Source organism: Xiphophorus maculatus, chromosome 19 (assembly GCF_002775205.1).
Source record: "Xiphophorus maculatus strain JP 163 A chromosome 19, X_maculatus-5.0-male, whole genome shotgun sequence".
Lineage (NCBI taxonomy): Eukaryota > Metazoa > Chordata > Actinopteri > Cyprinodontiformes > Poeciliidae > Xiphophorus > Xiphophorus maculatus.
In genome coordinates this window covers 24,891,897-24,909,359 of record NC_036461.1, presented here as the reverse complement: position 1 = coordinate 24,909,359, position 17,463 = coordinate 24,891,897, and the positions used below count along the sequence as shown (strand labels likewise).

Sequence of the window (17,463 nt, the reverse complement as noted above, 5' to 3'; positions counted from 1 at the left end):
ACATGTATTTACACAACGGCACAAGCAAAGTTTGTTTTATTGAGATTAACTTGTTATCCCATGAAAACCATCAGGAAATGAATTCGTCTTGAGAGAACCATTGATGAAATGAACTGGTTTCAAGAAAATCATCAGGAAATTAACTGTATCTCCAGAAAACCAATGGGAAATTATATTGTTATTTCCAGAAAATGGAACATTAACTGGTTATCTCGAGAAAACATTTGGGAAAAAAGTACACGCAGAAAACATCCACTCTTGGCTTCAGTAAAAAGTGAATGCACACTGTACATTTATTTTCAATGGCACATAAATGTGATAGTAGTGATACTAGTTTTACATGTTGATGAAAATAGTTTCATTTCTTCCATGTTGACTCTGACTTTGAGGTGCTTTCACTGACACTAGATGCTGGAGCCTGGAGATCAGAGGGAAGAAGAAATGGCAATAAGACATACAAGAGAAATAGCCATGGTATCATGTAATTGTAGTTGCGGTGCACCTACTTTCTTCTTAATGTGTTTCAGTAGAGCCTCACGAGTCTGTAGAAATTATGGTGAGAAAATCATTAAATCGGTTATCTGGCAGAAATGATTAATTATGATAAAAGATGGCAGCTATCAGTACTGGCTTTTAACCATGTACACACCCCTGTAAGAATTTCCTGTTTTTGAGCAGCAACCTTAGTGGGCACACCACTGGAAAATACAGAATTAATTTAAGCAGTTAATTTAAGCAGGTCAGCATCCCACCGCTTGATTGGCAAGGTCCACCCACTTTACCTTGGTAACGTTAGATTTCCCTCTTGAGGTGACCTCAAAGATTTAAAGTCGAATTTATTAGCTCTCAAATGTGGCTAGGGACATTCAAACACTTAAGATTTTCTTCTTCTGTTTATTTTGAGACATCCTCTGACTCACATAAAATCCCCTATCTTTTGCTTTGAAGCAGACTTGGGGGTTTGGGTCTAAGATATCAGTTTGAGGTCAAAACTGAACTATTGCTAAATAATATTCCTTATCAAAACTACCAGTACAGCGAATTAACCCATATCTAGCATGATATACAATACCATCATGTTTTACCATGGGTACAGTTCTTGTTTTGCTGTGTTTGTGTGTTAAACTTACTTTTTAGACTTGTGGTCAAAAGCTCCACATGTTGTGGATATTTTAATCTGGTTAGGAGGGGATTTACATTGACTTTCTGTCTTGCATCCAGCATAGAGGACATTGTAGTCAAATGTAGAACTCAACCAGGGCACACCTGAAATGTTTGCAGCTTCTTCAGTGTTACTGTTAAGGTTTACATATAATACTCTGGGTCTATTGCACTCTCCTCCAACTGATCGTTTTGTGAGATCACCGTTTTTTTGTTTACTAAAGGACGCATTACGCAAAAGAGTAAATGCCTTCCGATGATACCTAGACATTATGTAGATTAATTAATTTCAGGGTGTGTCCACCAAGGCAATCAAAGAGTCATTTTTTCAGTTGAATAAACCACAATATGTGTCGCATTAAAGGTGGAAAATTTTGTTTTTTCCTCTAACATCTGGGATTTTAACAGGGGTGTGTACACTGTAGTCATATTAGGTCTTAACATTGCCGTAAACAACAACTTAGAAATATCTGTAGATCACACTGTGTAGCATCATTGAGCTGTATCATTATCTGGTTAGTTTCTCATTGCCTTACCATTCTGTCTAAGAAGCATGTGGTCAACAAAATGAAGAAGCCCTGGAATTGAAAGAGAGTACTTGTATGGGAAATACTTCAGTTTGTTTATGTGTTACATTGAATAAAATATTTTGACTGTACCTGGAATCCATTGAGTACGGTGAAGATGTATTCGAATGCATATGCTGCGGGTCCGCTTGTGAGATCAAAAATCAAAATGGCAAATCCAAAGATCCACGTCACACCAAAAATCGGGGTCAGTAGGATAATGGATCTCACAACAGTTTTGGCTGCTGCTTTCTCCTTTTCTGGTGAAATGTCAGTTTTTTGGTGTATTTCTGAGTGGTGGCTTATGAGCTTCATGATGACCACAAGCATTGAGAACACATTAATGAAAACAATTGCTCCAACTGGAATGATAAACGTATAAAAAGTGCCTTTAAACAGTCCGCCATAAACCAGCCAGCAGGTCTTCTCCAAGTAATATACCCCCTCAGCTCCACCGTTGCAGGTAAGAAATGTGACAAAGACTATGATCAAGGGGATGGCGTAGCCTACAACCAACGAGAACCTCAGATAGTTTGCCTTGCTCACCTTGTGGAACAAAAACACTGCCTGATGAAGAAGTGTGGCGCTCAAACAAAACGTCCAAAAGAACATAGCCAGATAGCAGAAATGCTTCAGCACCGCAGAGGTTCGACACCAGAGGTCTGAAATATTCTCTGGGTTGGAAGAAGATGCCAAAAAGCAGAGGTTACCGATCAGCAAGCACAGACAAATGTTCACATGGGCAGTGTGGCGTAAATATAGTGTACTCGTCTTGACTACATCGCTCCAGACTATCAGTTCTATTACAAGAGTGACAATGAGTGACAACACTGATACTGACAGAGCTGCATAAGTTAGATAAGTCAAACCAGGGACGTCCAGGGGCTCCTTGGACAGTAGCAATGCAAACGAGGAAAGATGATCACATGTGCAGTGGCCCTCCTTAGAGGGACCCTCCCACCTACATCCGTCTGATGAAAACGCATGTTTTTCATTGTCCCAAAACACACATTTTAGCTCAACATTACGAGGTCTTGGCTTGATCATTTCAAACTTTAGGGTAATGTCACTATAGCTATCTGCAGTTGTGGATACAATGATACTGTTGACCTCTGTTTTATTGTCAAGATTGGGCAAATATTTATCCAGTTGTTTGAATGCAGCTGTTTTCACATTCACTCCACCTGAAAGAACAACTGAAACATTGAAAACGGTGATGTTGCAGTTGGAGCTATTGCACACATCCACGTGCAGATTTTCTTTCTTAGTCCCCCCTGTCATATTTGATATTTTAATTAAATTCTCAACAGAAAGCATGAATTTCTCAGCCATTGAAGTGTTGTCAGTGGTATCTTTATTCCACGAGTCTTCAAGACTTTTATTCAGCAAATGACTGGATGAGAATAGAAAATTCTGAAAAATAAAAGCAGAATCACAGGTCATTTTCTGGAAGATGGTTGTGACGTGTAAAAAGTATTACATACCAACCTACAGTATATTGATGTCATTTTTTGGCAGTAGGAATTTGAAGTTTAGTGAAAAAATCTTTAATTTAATAAAGATGCATAAATTATCTGCATTACTACCTTGAAAAAGGCTATTTTTTTTAGAACAAACAATTATTTTGTGACATTTAACTTTTTTGCAAAAAGCTTTGAGTTGGCTGAAAGCTCTTAGTTGGAAACTGCTTTGTTAGACATCATGGTTTCGTTTAACCTTAACACTGTTTAGTATATCAGTGAAGTTGTAATGAAATAAACCTTTTAATGAAGTCATGAAAGCATACTGATTATGTCTTAATTCATAAAGATCAAAATGCTTTGATACTCACTTCTATTGCTGTCTCATTTGTAATAACACTGTTATTTAACTTTTTATCCATGGTGCTAAGTACTGCGACCGATGTATTTATGTTAGCATAACCAGGTAATTTTGATGTCTTTGTGACCTTCACAAAGCGTTCAAATACTATTGCAGCATTTGTAGCCAGTATACCAAGTCCAATGTCACTAATCTGAAAGAACAATAAATATGAAGGTTATTATTGTGTATTCTACAGCAACTTCTTAAATCAGCAAGCTGAAGTATATTATTATACCTCAAGTGGAATACTTCTTATAGTAATAATTCCTATTTACTGTAATTCCATAAAAATAAAAAAGTTGAAAGCATATTTAAGTACAACTGTACAACAAAAAGCAGTTTAGTTACTGTACATTACATACATACTGTACATTTACGTGCAATGATAGAAAGTTAAGATGATAGTAAAATTCACATACTGTAGCACTTTCCAGCACATTAGCGAGGTCCTGTTCAACACACTGTGAAACCTCGTCACCCCATATCCCTTCCCGGCCTTTTCCCCTGAAAGTATTAAATGAACATTAATGAAACTATTCAGGACAAAAATTAAATGTTATTGAAATGTTTCATTAGTTAAATAAACCATTTTGTGTTTTTCAAAGTTAGAGAAAACAAATGTTATCTGATAGTGAAGAGTTCAAATCTCACCCAAGTGAACACTTTCGTTCTCTTGTTCCAGCTTTATCCTGGCATTTTATTTCTGCAGTAAAGCCGGCCTTGGTGTTTCCCCATTCACCTTCTGCTGAACAATATGGATCCTGAGCTGTTTAGTACAAATAAAAAAAATCATTTAGTACAAAAACTATGCAGAGCAAAACTCCAAATTTAAAAATGTTATTGTGAGGAATGCAAAAAGTATCGCATTAACTTTTAAACAGTTGTCTCTTTTGAATTATAAGATTGAGGGTGATTTTGTATAAATTCTCTAAGCTGTATTAAGGTTGATTTAATGTGGGACTGCAGCTCATTTACAATGCTGCTTCTTGTTGCTGAAGTAGATTTTGGTACTCTTATGGGTGAGTCCCAAGTTGCTAATGGAAACATTGACATCTACATATTCATAAAGCTTGTGAGCCCTTTAAAAGTTCCAGACAGACAGCAGCACAAGCTGTGGAGTTGATAAACCACATAGGACCAACACCAGCAGATGACATGACACCTCAAATCATCACATAATGTTGAATCTTCACTCTGGACCTCCAGCAACTTGGATTGTATATCACTTCACTCTTCCTCCAAATTCCAAAATTTTGTATTTCAAATTAAATGTAAAATTTACTTCGATTTGAAAGGAGGACTTTGGACCACTGAAAAACAGTCCAGTTTATTTCCTGCTTCGTCTCAGGTTCAGCATTTGCTGAAATCCTGACATGCGACAGCTATAGCATTGGGTGTGTGCTGTGGCTCTTAAAGCTTCGACTTCAGCTGCCGTGCATGCCTTAGCTCTTTACCAGAATCTCTTGAATGGGCTAACAACATATAGATATTAATGTGGTCTTTTTCCCTCTGCTGAACTTTAACATAGTACGTGTGGAGACAACACGCTATGGACAGCTAGCTTCTTTAGCAATGATCTTTTTCAGCTTAATCTCCTTGTGTATGGTGTCGCTGACTGCTGGACATCTGCCACCCAGCAGTCTTCTTGAATGTCCAGACTGTGATGCGTTTCAAACATTTTTTTGATTAAACTTGTATAATATTGTTATTTCCAGAAGACCAGATATCTTGAGCTTCATTCTCTGAGACATAATCATCAAAATTAAGGATGATAAACACCTGAAATATATCAAGCTAATGTTCACATTTTTTAGATTAAAGTACAGAAATAAACTACATTTTTTGTGACATTTTGATTTTACTCTCAAAGTACTTCTCTATCAGATACATGACTGGTCAGAATTGATTATATTGAATTGAATGTGCCCAAACGTTTGAGTCCACTTGCATTTCCACTTGCATTTCAGAAGTTAAATGGTCTGTACTTGTGTAGCACTTTATCAAGTCTAAAGAACCTCAAGGTGCTTCACACTACATTCAGTCATTCACCCATTGACATGCTGATGGTGGCAAGTTACTGGATGGAAGCATCACCGGCCTGCTAGTGGCCACCACTAGCAGGCAAGGAGGGTAAAGTGTCCTGGCCAAGGACACAACGACAGAAGCAGAACTGAACCGGCAAACCACCGATTGAGAGATGAACTTCTACCTCTGTCTCCACCAAATTCAAACGCTTTTTCAGTGCAGTAAAAAAACACACAATTCATTGTGTCAAAGAAAAAAAGCATCATTATCTTAAACTGATACGTACGATAAATGACTTCGACCGTCATAGATGCCTTTTGGACTTGGTTGCACTCATTAGTAAAGTCGCAATATGAATCTGGAGAAGAATTCCCCTTGTCTTTCTTACAGTCAACTATTATTTTAGCTGAATAAATCAGTTTGTCTTTGTCTGTGAAAGTGACATAAACAGGACAAGTATTACAAGAACAAAGGCATTCAGAAGATGGTACAAAGAGCGAACATGAGTAACACTAGAGAAATTTTCCTACCTGTAGTCATGGGTAATACAATGGCACCTTCTTGCCAGCTCACATTGTATTTTTCGGTGGTATTCTTTATCTCACATTTCACGATCACATAAAGAACACTATCTTCTTCTGTCTTACACAAGGGAAATGCCGGATCTGCGGAAATGTCGATCTTTGGTTTGAGGCATACATCCATTGTATCATTGGCTTTATGGTTTATGGTTATTTGACCTTCTTTTTCAACAAAAAGACATACGTACTCTCCTGAGGAAGGAACAACATGGAGGGTTCAAACAGAGACAAAAGGGGTAAAATATATTTCAAGGGATTAGACAACCATTATGTGATAAATGCTCAGTCAACAGATTAATTTTCTTTTCCTGTAGTTTTACAAGTACAATTCTAAAAACTAACACTGTGGTGGTTCCCGGGGAAGTAGTTGTGCTACATACTGCTGCTCTAAAAATGGTGAACACACCCCATTTTTCCTAACACTGAGGAGTTGGATCTTTGCCCCACCACACACAAGCAAAAATGATGAGGATTATGACATAAACTGATAGAATTGTGAACATTCTCATTTAAGAAGTATATTATTGAAATGTACACATGTATTTTTTATGTATTATTACTTTAGATAATCTTGCTTATGGCAATAACAACATATATTGTGTTGGACTTAGTCCAGTACTTCCCAAAGCTGGGGTCTGAGTTGTGATCCAACAAGTATTGGCTCTGGAGATCCTCTACAAAAATGTTACTAAATTGAAAAAATAATAATTGATTAAACTAATTTGTGTTGTCACTGAAGTACTATTTGCACACTCATAAAATATCCTGACTCAGAAGTTAAAATAGTTCAAAACCACTGTATTAGTCTATAAAACTGCACGATGTTTTTTACATGTTGCTTCTGTTCTCTGAGGACAAAATACAGTGGCTTGCAAAAGAGGGCTGAATACTTTTGCACACTGCAATCAAATATATTTATGTTTGTGGTTGTAATGTGAAAAATATGGAAAACTTTAAGGGGTTTGAATACTTTTGCAAGCCACTGTAGAAGTGCGCTTTGGGGGTTTGTACTTCAGACAGGGGAGAGGCTGGTCCTAATTCTCATTTAATTCTGGAGGAGCTGCAGAAATCCACTGCTCAGATTAGATTTCTGACAGTACACTCCTCAAATCTGGAGTGTATGAAGGAAAAATAGAATACATTTATTGTCCTTTTGGCAGTTTGCCACAATCAGGCAAGAGGACCAAACAAGCTTGAAGAAGCATTGTCAGGCGTTTATGCTAAAAAGGACAGATGGACAGACTTAATTATACAGCAATAATGGGAGGAACTAGAATGGAACTGAAATGTTTTACATCAAAGCATATTCATCTGTTAGAGTTAGGGATGCACGATAGTTATCAGACCGATAACAAGAAATTTAATTCTTATTTGTCCAATATAACAAATGATAACATGTTTTGTTGCGTAGATGGGGTTTTTCTTGTTGTTTGTGTTGTTTTTTGAGCACTTATGCTCCTGCATGGGACCTGCACGGAGTTCAAGAGGCGTCAGTATAATTGGAGAAAACATTTTTCTGACTGCAAATAAATAATTTTAAAATTCCCTCTTGTCAGAAAACAATAGTTAAAAAAAAAAAAAAATCTATCATCCCAGAGTGTTACACGCAAACAACAGAAATATAAACATAAAAGGTTCAAATGACTCCCAAGTTGGAACTTCCAACACCATGTGAATGCAGCCCAGGGTAAACAGAGAACATAACAGCCGTTAGTTTGGAGGCTCTTTTAAGGTTTTGGAAGAAATAAATACGCTGATTCTGTTTAACAAATGTTAAGAGACGGTTCGGTGAGGACAAAAACAACACGACCTTTATCACGTCAAATTTGATCAGTCACCTTAAACACAAACCATTGCTTTGGTGGAGAATTCAAAGTATTCGCGAAGCCCAGGATGCTAAAGACTTTAACAATAAGTTCAGTAAGCCACCAAGACTCAAATCCATTGGTGAAGCTTTTGACAAAACAAGTCATTTGGAATGAGAAAACTATTGGTAATTTGTATTGTGTTTTTTTTTTCAAAAAGTTATTACATCTGTTTCTGTATTTAGAATAGTGTAGTCAAAGTCCAAAGCTAAACACAATTAAAAGACTTAAAGAATTATGTTTACAGATGCTACCAATCCAGTCTGACTAAGCTTGAATTGTTTTGAAAGGATGACTGAGCAAAATGACATGACAAAATGGGTTGTGAACATTTTACAAGGTATTGAGGGCCAAACGATCTACAATGTTGTGGTTGTAACAAACTTACCTTGCCAGAGTTCGCTAACATTTTTAATCGTGACTGAACTTTCTTTTTCTTTAATTTCTACTTTTGAGATGCTGCCATTAGTTATGAGAAACGATCCATCTTCTCTATTCAGGTTCCACTGTGGTTTGGCTTTAAGCTCTCTCTCAGTTTTACAAATAACAACAGTTTTGCTGTCATACGGCACTGATGCCTTTGATACTTCCAAATTGACAATGCCTGTGAATTGAAAAAGTTTACAACTTTAGAAAGTTTACACAGGAGTTTATGATCTTAAAAAATGAGGTTGCACTATAAATGAAAAACTTTTTTTTACTCTAAAACGCAACTGAAAAAAACCCCCAAACTAATCTGTTAAATTAAATTCTTAAAATTTTCTTTTAAAGCTGTAATAAGGAGGTAGCATTAGGATCATCCTGTAAAGTGATAGCTTATTAGATCACCTTTGCATTTATTTCAGAATTACTGTCAATTTTAGAGAACCTTATTAGCCTGATATAAAGTTCAGGAGGCTTAGCAGGAAGGAAACTGGTCAAGGTGTCAAAAAAATAGATGCAATAAAGTAATAATAATAATACTTATGCTAGCTTTATTTTGTGGAATCTACTTTTAAAATGTATTTAGCACAATTAATATTGTATGAAAAGTTGAAGAGGTTTCTTAAATAACTGCTACCTTATTTTTCCACCATAGTAAAATTACATTTTAACTTTGGTGTGAAAATCTTTAAAAAAAAAAAAAACAAGCAAGTCATTGAAGAAACAAAACAAGATGTAAAGTTATTGTGAAATGTAACTCTAGTATGAATCCAACTGGTGAAAAATATAGTAGTTACCTTTTGTCTCCAAAGTCATACTGCCTGTTAGAGTTTCTGTCAGGTCTGTAGATTTATTAAACAGTTCTCCCGAACTAACGTCAGAGACGATCTTCATTGTAAAATCAACAATAATGCTCCCGAGACTTTAGTGAAAAACGAAATCAAATAATTATTTTAAACATTTTAAAAAATGGATGTGTGCATATTTTTTAAAATTATTTTTAAAATTTAGAAAAGAAAGTACCTGAATTGTATTATTGCCAGACTGTCAAATCCTCTTATTTTACTGTATAGGGTTTTCATCTAAAAAGACATTACCTGCATTATTCATCTATTTCCAAATGGATCAAATAACTATATTTGATAATTATTTTCATTACGGAAATGATTTTACCTGATTTAACAGACGTGCATGACAGCTAATATATTTGGATGAGGCCTTATCTGTCAGACAATCAGTATAGTTATCTCCGCCCAGTTTGAATCTCCCCGTGATATCAACTGTTAAGAACAAAATGTAGAAGGTTAATGAGCATCAACCCTTTCTCCAAAGAGCACACATAGTTTAAAATGTTTGGTTAAACAAACAGTAAACGTCCACATGCCTGTAGTGTTTAAAGTGCACATTGAATTAGAGTCAGCCTTGAGGGTACAGTTATTCCCATCACAACCCTCTTTGAGAAGAACTTCATCACTCCATTTGTGGCCATGTTCGCATCTACATGTTTTACTACCGTTGTTTTTGTCACATTCTTATTGGGGGTGAAAGAAGCACACAATCAGAAAACAAACAAACAAAAAAAACCCAGAAGAACCAAAGTTTTATTGATTTGGTTTTCTGGAACTGACAAATCTAAAAGTGCAGTACTTGGAATCTTCCTTTGTTTCTTTCTTACTTGTTGTCATTCTAACGTTGTCGATGTTCACGTTGTTGTCTTTCACATAAAAGCTCAGGTTCGAACTGATTATTTCAATTGCACTTCTGTCTATTATCAGTTTAGCGTAATACATCTGCGTTGAGTTCTCTGAAACGTTCAAAGAGAAACTGACACATTAATTGATGCTTAAAGGTGCAGTATGTAACTTTTATGAAGAATATGTTTTTTTACATATTTGTTAAAACAGTCACTATATCCTGATAGTATAATATGAGACAGATAATCTGTGAAAAGATCAATCTCCTCCACCTCCTTCATGAGCTACGATTGACCTCTAAAGAAATGCAACACTCTTGACCAAAAAAATCAACCAATCAGAACCAGGAGGAGGGTCTTAGTGCTGTCACTCAACTTCATGTACACACGACGTGATTGACAGCGCTCCTGGCTCTGGTTATTTCTAGTTAGCACTGGGAGAAGTCAGAGGAGCTTTATTTTGTCACAGATTATCTGCATCATACAACATGGTGATACTTTCAGCAAATATGTACAAAATATTTTTTACACAAGTTTCATACTGCAGCCTTAAAGCAAAGAGCACCAGCAGATGGTAACCTGTGAAGCCTTTACCAACATCATCAATAACCAGTGAGAGGAGTTTTAAAGAAATGCTCTTTACCTGTTGCAGAGGCCTGCAAAGGAAAAAAAAAACATGCAATTTTAATAATCTGGTGTTTTCATTGTAAGTTTTAGTATCTTTTTGTGGAATATGACAAACCTGACTGTTTAGACTCAGTATGTAGAGAAATATGAAGACCCACATCTTGACCCTGCAAAAAAAATGATATATTACCAAAGTCCATCCATCCATTTTCTAACACCCTTGTCCCTAGTGGGGTCGGGAGGTGCTGGTGCCTACCTCCAGCTAACGTTCTGGACGAGAGGCGGGGTCACCCTGGACAGGTCGCCAGTCTGTCGCAGGGCAAACAGAACTTACTGGAGGGACTTATGTGAAAGTTCTGACTTGGAAACAACTCAGGTTTTCCCAGGATGGGCTGGGACAGGGATGTCTGCCTAACACTTGTGGATCTGTAATCTTGTGTCCCAATTTTATTTGTAATCCTTCCTACTTACACGGATAAATGCCTCATTCAAAAAAACACAAAAAAACCAACTAATTAAATATTGCAGAAAGTTGCATAGATATGGCTGAACTGATCTAGATTTAAAATAATTGACCACAGTTTTATCTTAATAGGACGACTGGGTGTGAAGCACAGGAACACTGCGGGGAATGAATAATGACGTATAAAACTAAAACCCACTTTTTATATTGTTAAGGAATCATGGCTATTTTTGATGGTTTAATATAGTTAAGCTAATGCCATGTGCGTTTAAGTAGACCAACATTCCATTTGGACAAAAGCAGATGCAAGGCAGGAGTTCACAGATAAACATTCTTTTGGCAAGGCTGTAATTTAGACCAGCCATAAAACACAAAGCTCTTGAAAGGTTTTAAATTAGGAGGCCATAAAGAATATCTTCCCCGGCTCGCAGGTTAGAGGTCGGGGGTTTCTCAGGAGCTCAGAGTTGCATCTGGAGTTGACCACAACTTAGGAATCTTGGAAAACACTTAGTTTAATTTCTGATATACCTCTTAATATTAATAGCAATAGTGTGTTAGATTAAAGTATATTACCTAAGCTACAAATACCAATTTAATAAAGGGAAATGTATTTGAAAATGTACTAACTATGACAATATCGGAAACCAAAAGGGAATGGTTTGAATGTTATGTTTTACAGGATGAAAAAGACTTCTATCTCATTATTGTTTGTGATAAGGTAAAGATTCAAATCTTTGGAGAAGCTGACTGCAGAGGAGCAAGATAGGTTTTGTGAAAATAACTTATAATTTTAATAACTAGAATGACTCTTGATATTTGTCATTAAAACTCAGGGGAAGGTCTAAGTATTTTCCAAGGTAGTTTTTGGTTGGTCAAAACAGAGGTACGCCCTATTTGCATATATTAACAAAGAGAAACGCCTTCACTAGAAAAGGGAATGCTCAGTAATAGGAATTCAGACAACTGCCCTGTTTTGCTTTTAAGCATCAGCTGTCTCCAAAGGCGCCTTTGTTCTTATTCTTTTAATTCTTTTGTCTCAGGTAAAGAATGTACTTCTGTGTACTCTGAAGTTTCTTGTTAAATTCATACGGTGTTTTATATTGAATTAAACTCTGTATTTTTGTGACGTCATCGTGCCTTGCCGTTTCCTTGCCGGCTGTGACGAGATCCGCTTGCGACCCGGATAACAGTAGGAAGGAGAGCCATGCTTTTTCCAAAAATTTAAGCTAACCTAATAACTTTCCTTCTTAACAATATCTAATTTCAAATAAGTTTCACAGTATTTTCTGTATTTAAAGAGTTCAACCGATAAAGTTAAAAAAATTGTAGATGTTATATTATTTTTCTCATTTTTATAAAAATTTTAAAACCACAACGCTATTACAAAAATTTTGTACAAAGGATTGTGGTCCTTAAATGTCCCTATTTAGCAAAAACACACAAACCTACACTATTTAACAACTATAATTATTTATTTTTACAAGTCACAGGCTTCTTATAGACATCCATCCATTTTCTTACTCCCTTGTGGGGTCAGGAGGAGTGCTGGTGCCTATCTCCAGCCAGACATTTCAGGCAAAATCAAACCCAGGACCTTCTTGCTGCAAGGCAGCAATGCTACCAACTGTGCAGCCCTTCTTATAGACATGTTTTATAGATTTGAATCAGTTTTTTATGGCTCATAAGGCGCTTTGCTTATTTACATATAAATACATGAAACAGGTCATATCGACGTCGTCAGGACAAAAAACTGTGATAAAAATCTATGACACGGGCGTGCCGTGGTGGCGTAGTGGTTAGTGTGACCCGTATTTGGAGGCCTTGAGTCCTCGACGAGGCCGTCGCGGGTTCGACTCCCGGACCCGACGATATTTGCCGCATGTCTTCCCCCCTCTCCTTCCCTGTTTCCTGTCAGCCCACTGTCATATAAGGGACTAGAGCCCACAAAAACCCCCTGGAGGGGTAAAAAAAAAAATCTATGACACTCGTCAGACACATACTGTACTTGAATCACTGTGTCCGCGTTGCGCAAATTGTGTACTTTTTAAAGTGCACAAATGAAAAGGCATTTTTTTTATTGCTGAAATTATATTTAAAAAAAAGATTCCAACAATAAAGACATACTGACGTTTATGGCGTTAGGCAAGAGGCTTTGTGTTATGTTTAAAAAATCAAAACTACATTAACTTATGTGTTAATTGCTTTCATCATTAAAAACATAAAAACCTGTGACAGTCAATGGCAAAATAATTGCATTAATAGTTACTATGAGAAAAGAAAATACAAAGACGAGCTCACCTGTGTTTTCTTCATGCACATCAGTGAACCTTCACAGCAGCAAAATGGCCAAAAACAACAGCCGTCCAGTGAGAAAGCCAGTTTCACACCAGGGTTTATAGCGGACATGCAAACAAAAATGGTTCCAGCGACACTTTAATTTGACTGTCAAATCAGATTACAGTCCGTTCTTTGTTTTATCATGCCATCTCGACGGATCTCTAGCTGTTATGAAATAAAGTATTATATCTCACGTATTTTCCCCTCGTTTGAAAAAAATAAAAGACAGCACAAAGTTATTTTATTAGTTTAAAGAGTAAGCTATAGCAGATATGTAGTTGGTATTAAATACTCTAAAATGTAAGCAGCTTTGTTTGTACCATAACACATGTAAATTTTGCAATTAAGACTCTTTTGTGTTTCCTACAGTCCTCTCTATGTCAAATCTAGACTTTAATACAGGTATTTAAATTGTGCAGAGGAAGGGTTGAAAAACCAGTAGTAATTTTAAATACACTTATCAAAATGCATTAAAACCGAATAAAACATGAGAATGATTATATAGGCAGAGCAATTAAATAGCACATTTTATAAACAATGAACATTTCAAACGCCTTACATACGCCCTTAAAAGTATTTACATCCAATTATCTCCATTTGCAACACAACATTAAGACTATTTTAATTTATTTTTCACAGAACTATGAATCTGGGTTTAGGTTGAATGAATCCCAAGCATAGAAAATTTTATTTCTTAACATTAAATTCTCTACATCCTAATATTTTACAGCAGACAAACAAATGGAGTTAATATTCCTTGAAAACAATGGGAAAGCCATTTAATTTACCTCTAAATAAGAATTTGAAAATCAGCTTCAGCCTTTGCGTGGCCATACTTTCTCGCACTGCAGTTAGCCTGACATAAGACGAAGAAATGGAAGTTCATTTTTAGTCACATTTTCCACTTTGTTACTCATTTAAAATGTCAGAGTGTCAAACTATATATTTAGTTAGCAAGTATTTATATATAAATAAGTATTTAGTATAAATATTTAGGTTACAAACTATCTAGCTCCAAACTAAATAGTTAGCTAGCTAGCTATATATTTAGCCTCAAACCAAATATTTAGTTAGCTTATTAACTAGCTAAGTAATAGTTTAGTTAACTAGCTTGTTAATAAAACTATTAATTTAATTTAATTAACAGTTTCAAAATAAATATTTACTTAGTATGCTAAATATTTAGTTTGAAGCTAAATATTTAGCTTACAAAGTGAACATTTAGTTTCGGTATGCAAATTCACTTACCCATAACCTTGCGAAGTCTTGTGAACCTTTAAATAAATTCCTACCGGCGTGACTGACTAACAATAAACTCCTCTATTGTTTTTCATGTCATCTCCTCATCGTCGTTTCTTTCCCTAGCGGCATGTACAACATTTCAGCTTAAAACATCGCATGAGCCGTTTTACTGGCTACAAACGTTTACGCAGGTTTTATTTTGATAGTCCACTTCCGGGCTTCGCCGCGTGAATTTTCACATTAGCTAACTATTTAGCTTTGAGCTAAATATTTAGCTTCCTTGTGAAATGTTTAGTTTGAAATTGTGACATTTATAAATGAGCTAATATGGAGTGAAAATACTTTGGAAAAATTAACCCAATTTTTCCATTAAAATGGGGTTCGTTTTAATGGAAAAAAAGTAAATAAATTACTTTAGGTTTGTTTAGATTGTCAATGCTAATAGCACACAGAAAACGGAAACACCTTATTTTGGTCCAGCTTGCTAAGGGGTTCACGTTGACCTCACAAGCAATATCAGAAAAAAATGTACAACTATTAATTCTGAATTAATTAGTCGCCTTTAAAAATTCTCATATGAGAATGTTCCAGCAAAAACTTTGACTACACAGGCTAATTTGAGTAAAAGGATTTATTTCAACCACACCCATGATATGGATCAGTGTGCCAATTTGGAGAGAATCTGAAAGTTGAATTGTAAAAAGAATCTCCAAAGAAATCCAAAAACAGCGCCTCTGTGAAGGTGCACAAACAGCAAACACCCAGTTTCCTGTTTATTGCAACTATACCTCATATACCAGGTATGGATTACACAGTCTTCTCTTAAACATTTCACAATGTTTAAGTCCCTGTTCTAAACTGAACTCTGCTGTTCTTCTGTAGTTTGTTTCCATAAGACCTGGTCCACATCTAAAGAACTGTAGTCAGGTATCTCTCTATGCTAAAGTTCAAAACATTTAGTTATAAGGACACTTTTTCCAATGACATCATCAGATATCAGTTGCCAGACTCAGAAAGGTGGTAAAGGGTTATTCAAGTAGCACTTACTTTATTAAAATATTTAAATTCTAACATTTTAGTGTCACACGTTAACCTGGAAGGTGAAACAGATTACTCAGAAATTTGCACCATCAGTGATCTTATCAAGTTTAACCAAATGTCTGAGGGGATCTTTATATTGAATCCTGTCAGTGGATCGTTTCCAGTTTGTACAACATCCAACAATGTTTTCATTTGGCATTGATCAAAGTTAGTCAGTTTATCTATCTCACTTTAAACTGAAAAGAGCAAAAAATATATTTTTTATTCATCAATTTTATCATGCCTTCTATTTTAATGGAGTTTATTTTGGTTTTAAATAATGATGGCAATGCAGCTTTGTACAATTTTGCAGTAGTACAAAGTTTATGGTTTCTTGTCATCTTTTACTGTCTGAACGCATCAACCTCTCACAGGCTTGGTGTTTATTTGCATTTCTAGATAGTCTTTACAGTGCCTTGTGCAAACTGTTGCAGAACAGCAAATATAGTGGTTTTGTATATTAGTCCTGTTCTTTGTACCATCAACACACAGCAAACATGTTTGACAAAAACACAGTTCATTTTACACAAAGCAACATTTAAGCTAAATTAATATAAGGGACATTTGTCAGTTAAGTGATGCAAAAAACCTGACCACACACATCAGTAATTACATGTACACTGAAACATTTCTGGTTCATGACATGTGTGAAAAAGTGTTCATAAGATTTTAGATTTATGATAAATTCCTATGAATGACGTTTGAAAACCCTAAAAAACTGTCTCTATAGTCGGAATGATTATTTGAACTATTTCTTCCACTGCCGGTATCTGCAGTTCTGCAGATTTTAGCAAGTCATACAAAATTTTTAATGTCAGCTTGAGTTAAATTCAAGACTTAAAAAAATATAAATATAGGGGATCCTGCTGGTTCCTATAAGTTGACAACAGAAGTGAGCTGATGGAAACTGGTGACGCATTTGCACTTTAATGACAGACTCAAAAAAGCTAGCAAGCAAAAACAGCTACAGCTACCAACCGCCTCGAGTCACAGAATGAGCGCGACTCAAAAATGCGAAGAGAAACCCTGAGCTCTGATAAACAGCCACAGAGATGCCTAAAAAAAAGAATTAAAATAAGTTGTAAATTATTTTTTTCGTATTCACAACAAAAACGACAACTTCTTGTTCTAAAATCTTAAGGTTACATTGCCCACCTTTGCTCCCCAGTGTGGGTGAAGAGCCACAGATTGCACACCCACGTTGTATGCAAACTAAAATTTGAACACGTTTTGACAAAAATGTCAGTCATTCTGCTTGTGGGTTATTGGGACTGTTCCCTGAACATAAAGAAACCTTTTACTGATTTATCTGACTGCAGCGGGATACATTTGACTATTCTTTATGCTTTGAAACATTACTTCAAAGAATTTCATTGTGCATATTTGCATTACCGATGTGAGGAAACATAAGTCCCTTTTGTGGAGTTGCAGTGCAGTTGTATAAAAAAGTTCAAGCAGCGTAAATCAAAATGCTGAAGTCCCTCGTACTGAATGGACGCCCATCCATCCATTTTCTGTACACCCTTGTCCCTCAGAG

At 35.9% G+C, this 17,463-nt stretch overlaps 1 protein-coding gene across 2 annotated transcripts; it reads right to left on the bottom strand.

The window, feature by feature from the left end:
* Positions 1-329: 329 nt before the first annotated feature.
* LOC111612290 (adhesion G protein-coupled receptor F5-like) lies at positions 330-13,664 on the bottom strand. Of its 2 annotated transcripts, XM_023353256.1 has the most exons (18): positions 13,566-13,664; positions 10,920-10,971; positions 10,821-10,833; positions 10,160-10,288; positions 9,869-10,015; positions 9,658-9,764; positions 9,508-9,566; positions 9,282-9,406; positions 8,450-8,665; positions 6,146-6,388; positions 5,902-6,045; positions 4,242-4,356; positions 4,010-4,094; positions 3,559-3,741; positions 1,821-3,140; positions 1,698-1,739; positions 507-542; positions 330-418 (listed from the first exon to the last, which is right to left on the bottom strand). In XM_023353256.1, the coding sequence occupies exons 2-18, from the start codon at positions 10,962-10,964 to the stop codon at positions 359-361; spliced, it is 3,069 nt and encodes a 1,022-aa protein (XP_023209024.1). In that variant the 5' UTR covers positions 10,965-10,971; positions 13,566-13,664; the 3' UTR covers positions 330-358. The 2 variants fall into 2 exon arrangements, with proteins under 2 accessions (XP_023209024.1, XP_023209023.1); XM_023353255.1 differs by having other exon boundaries at positions 413-542.
* Positions 13,665-17,463: the final 3,799 nt, after the last annotated feature.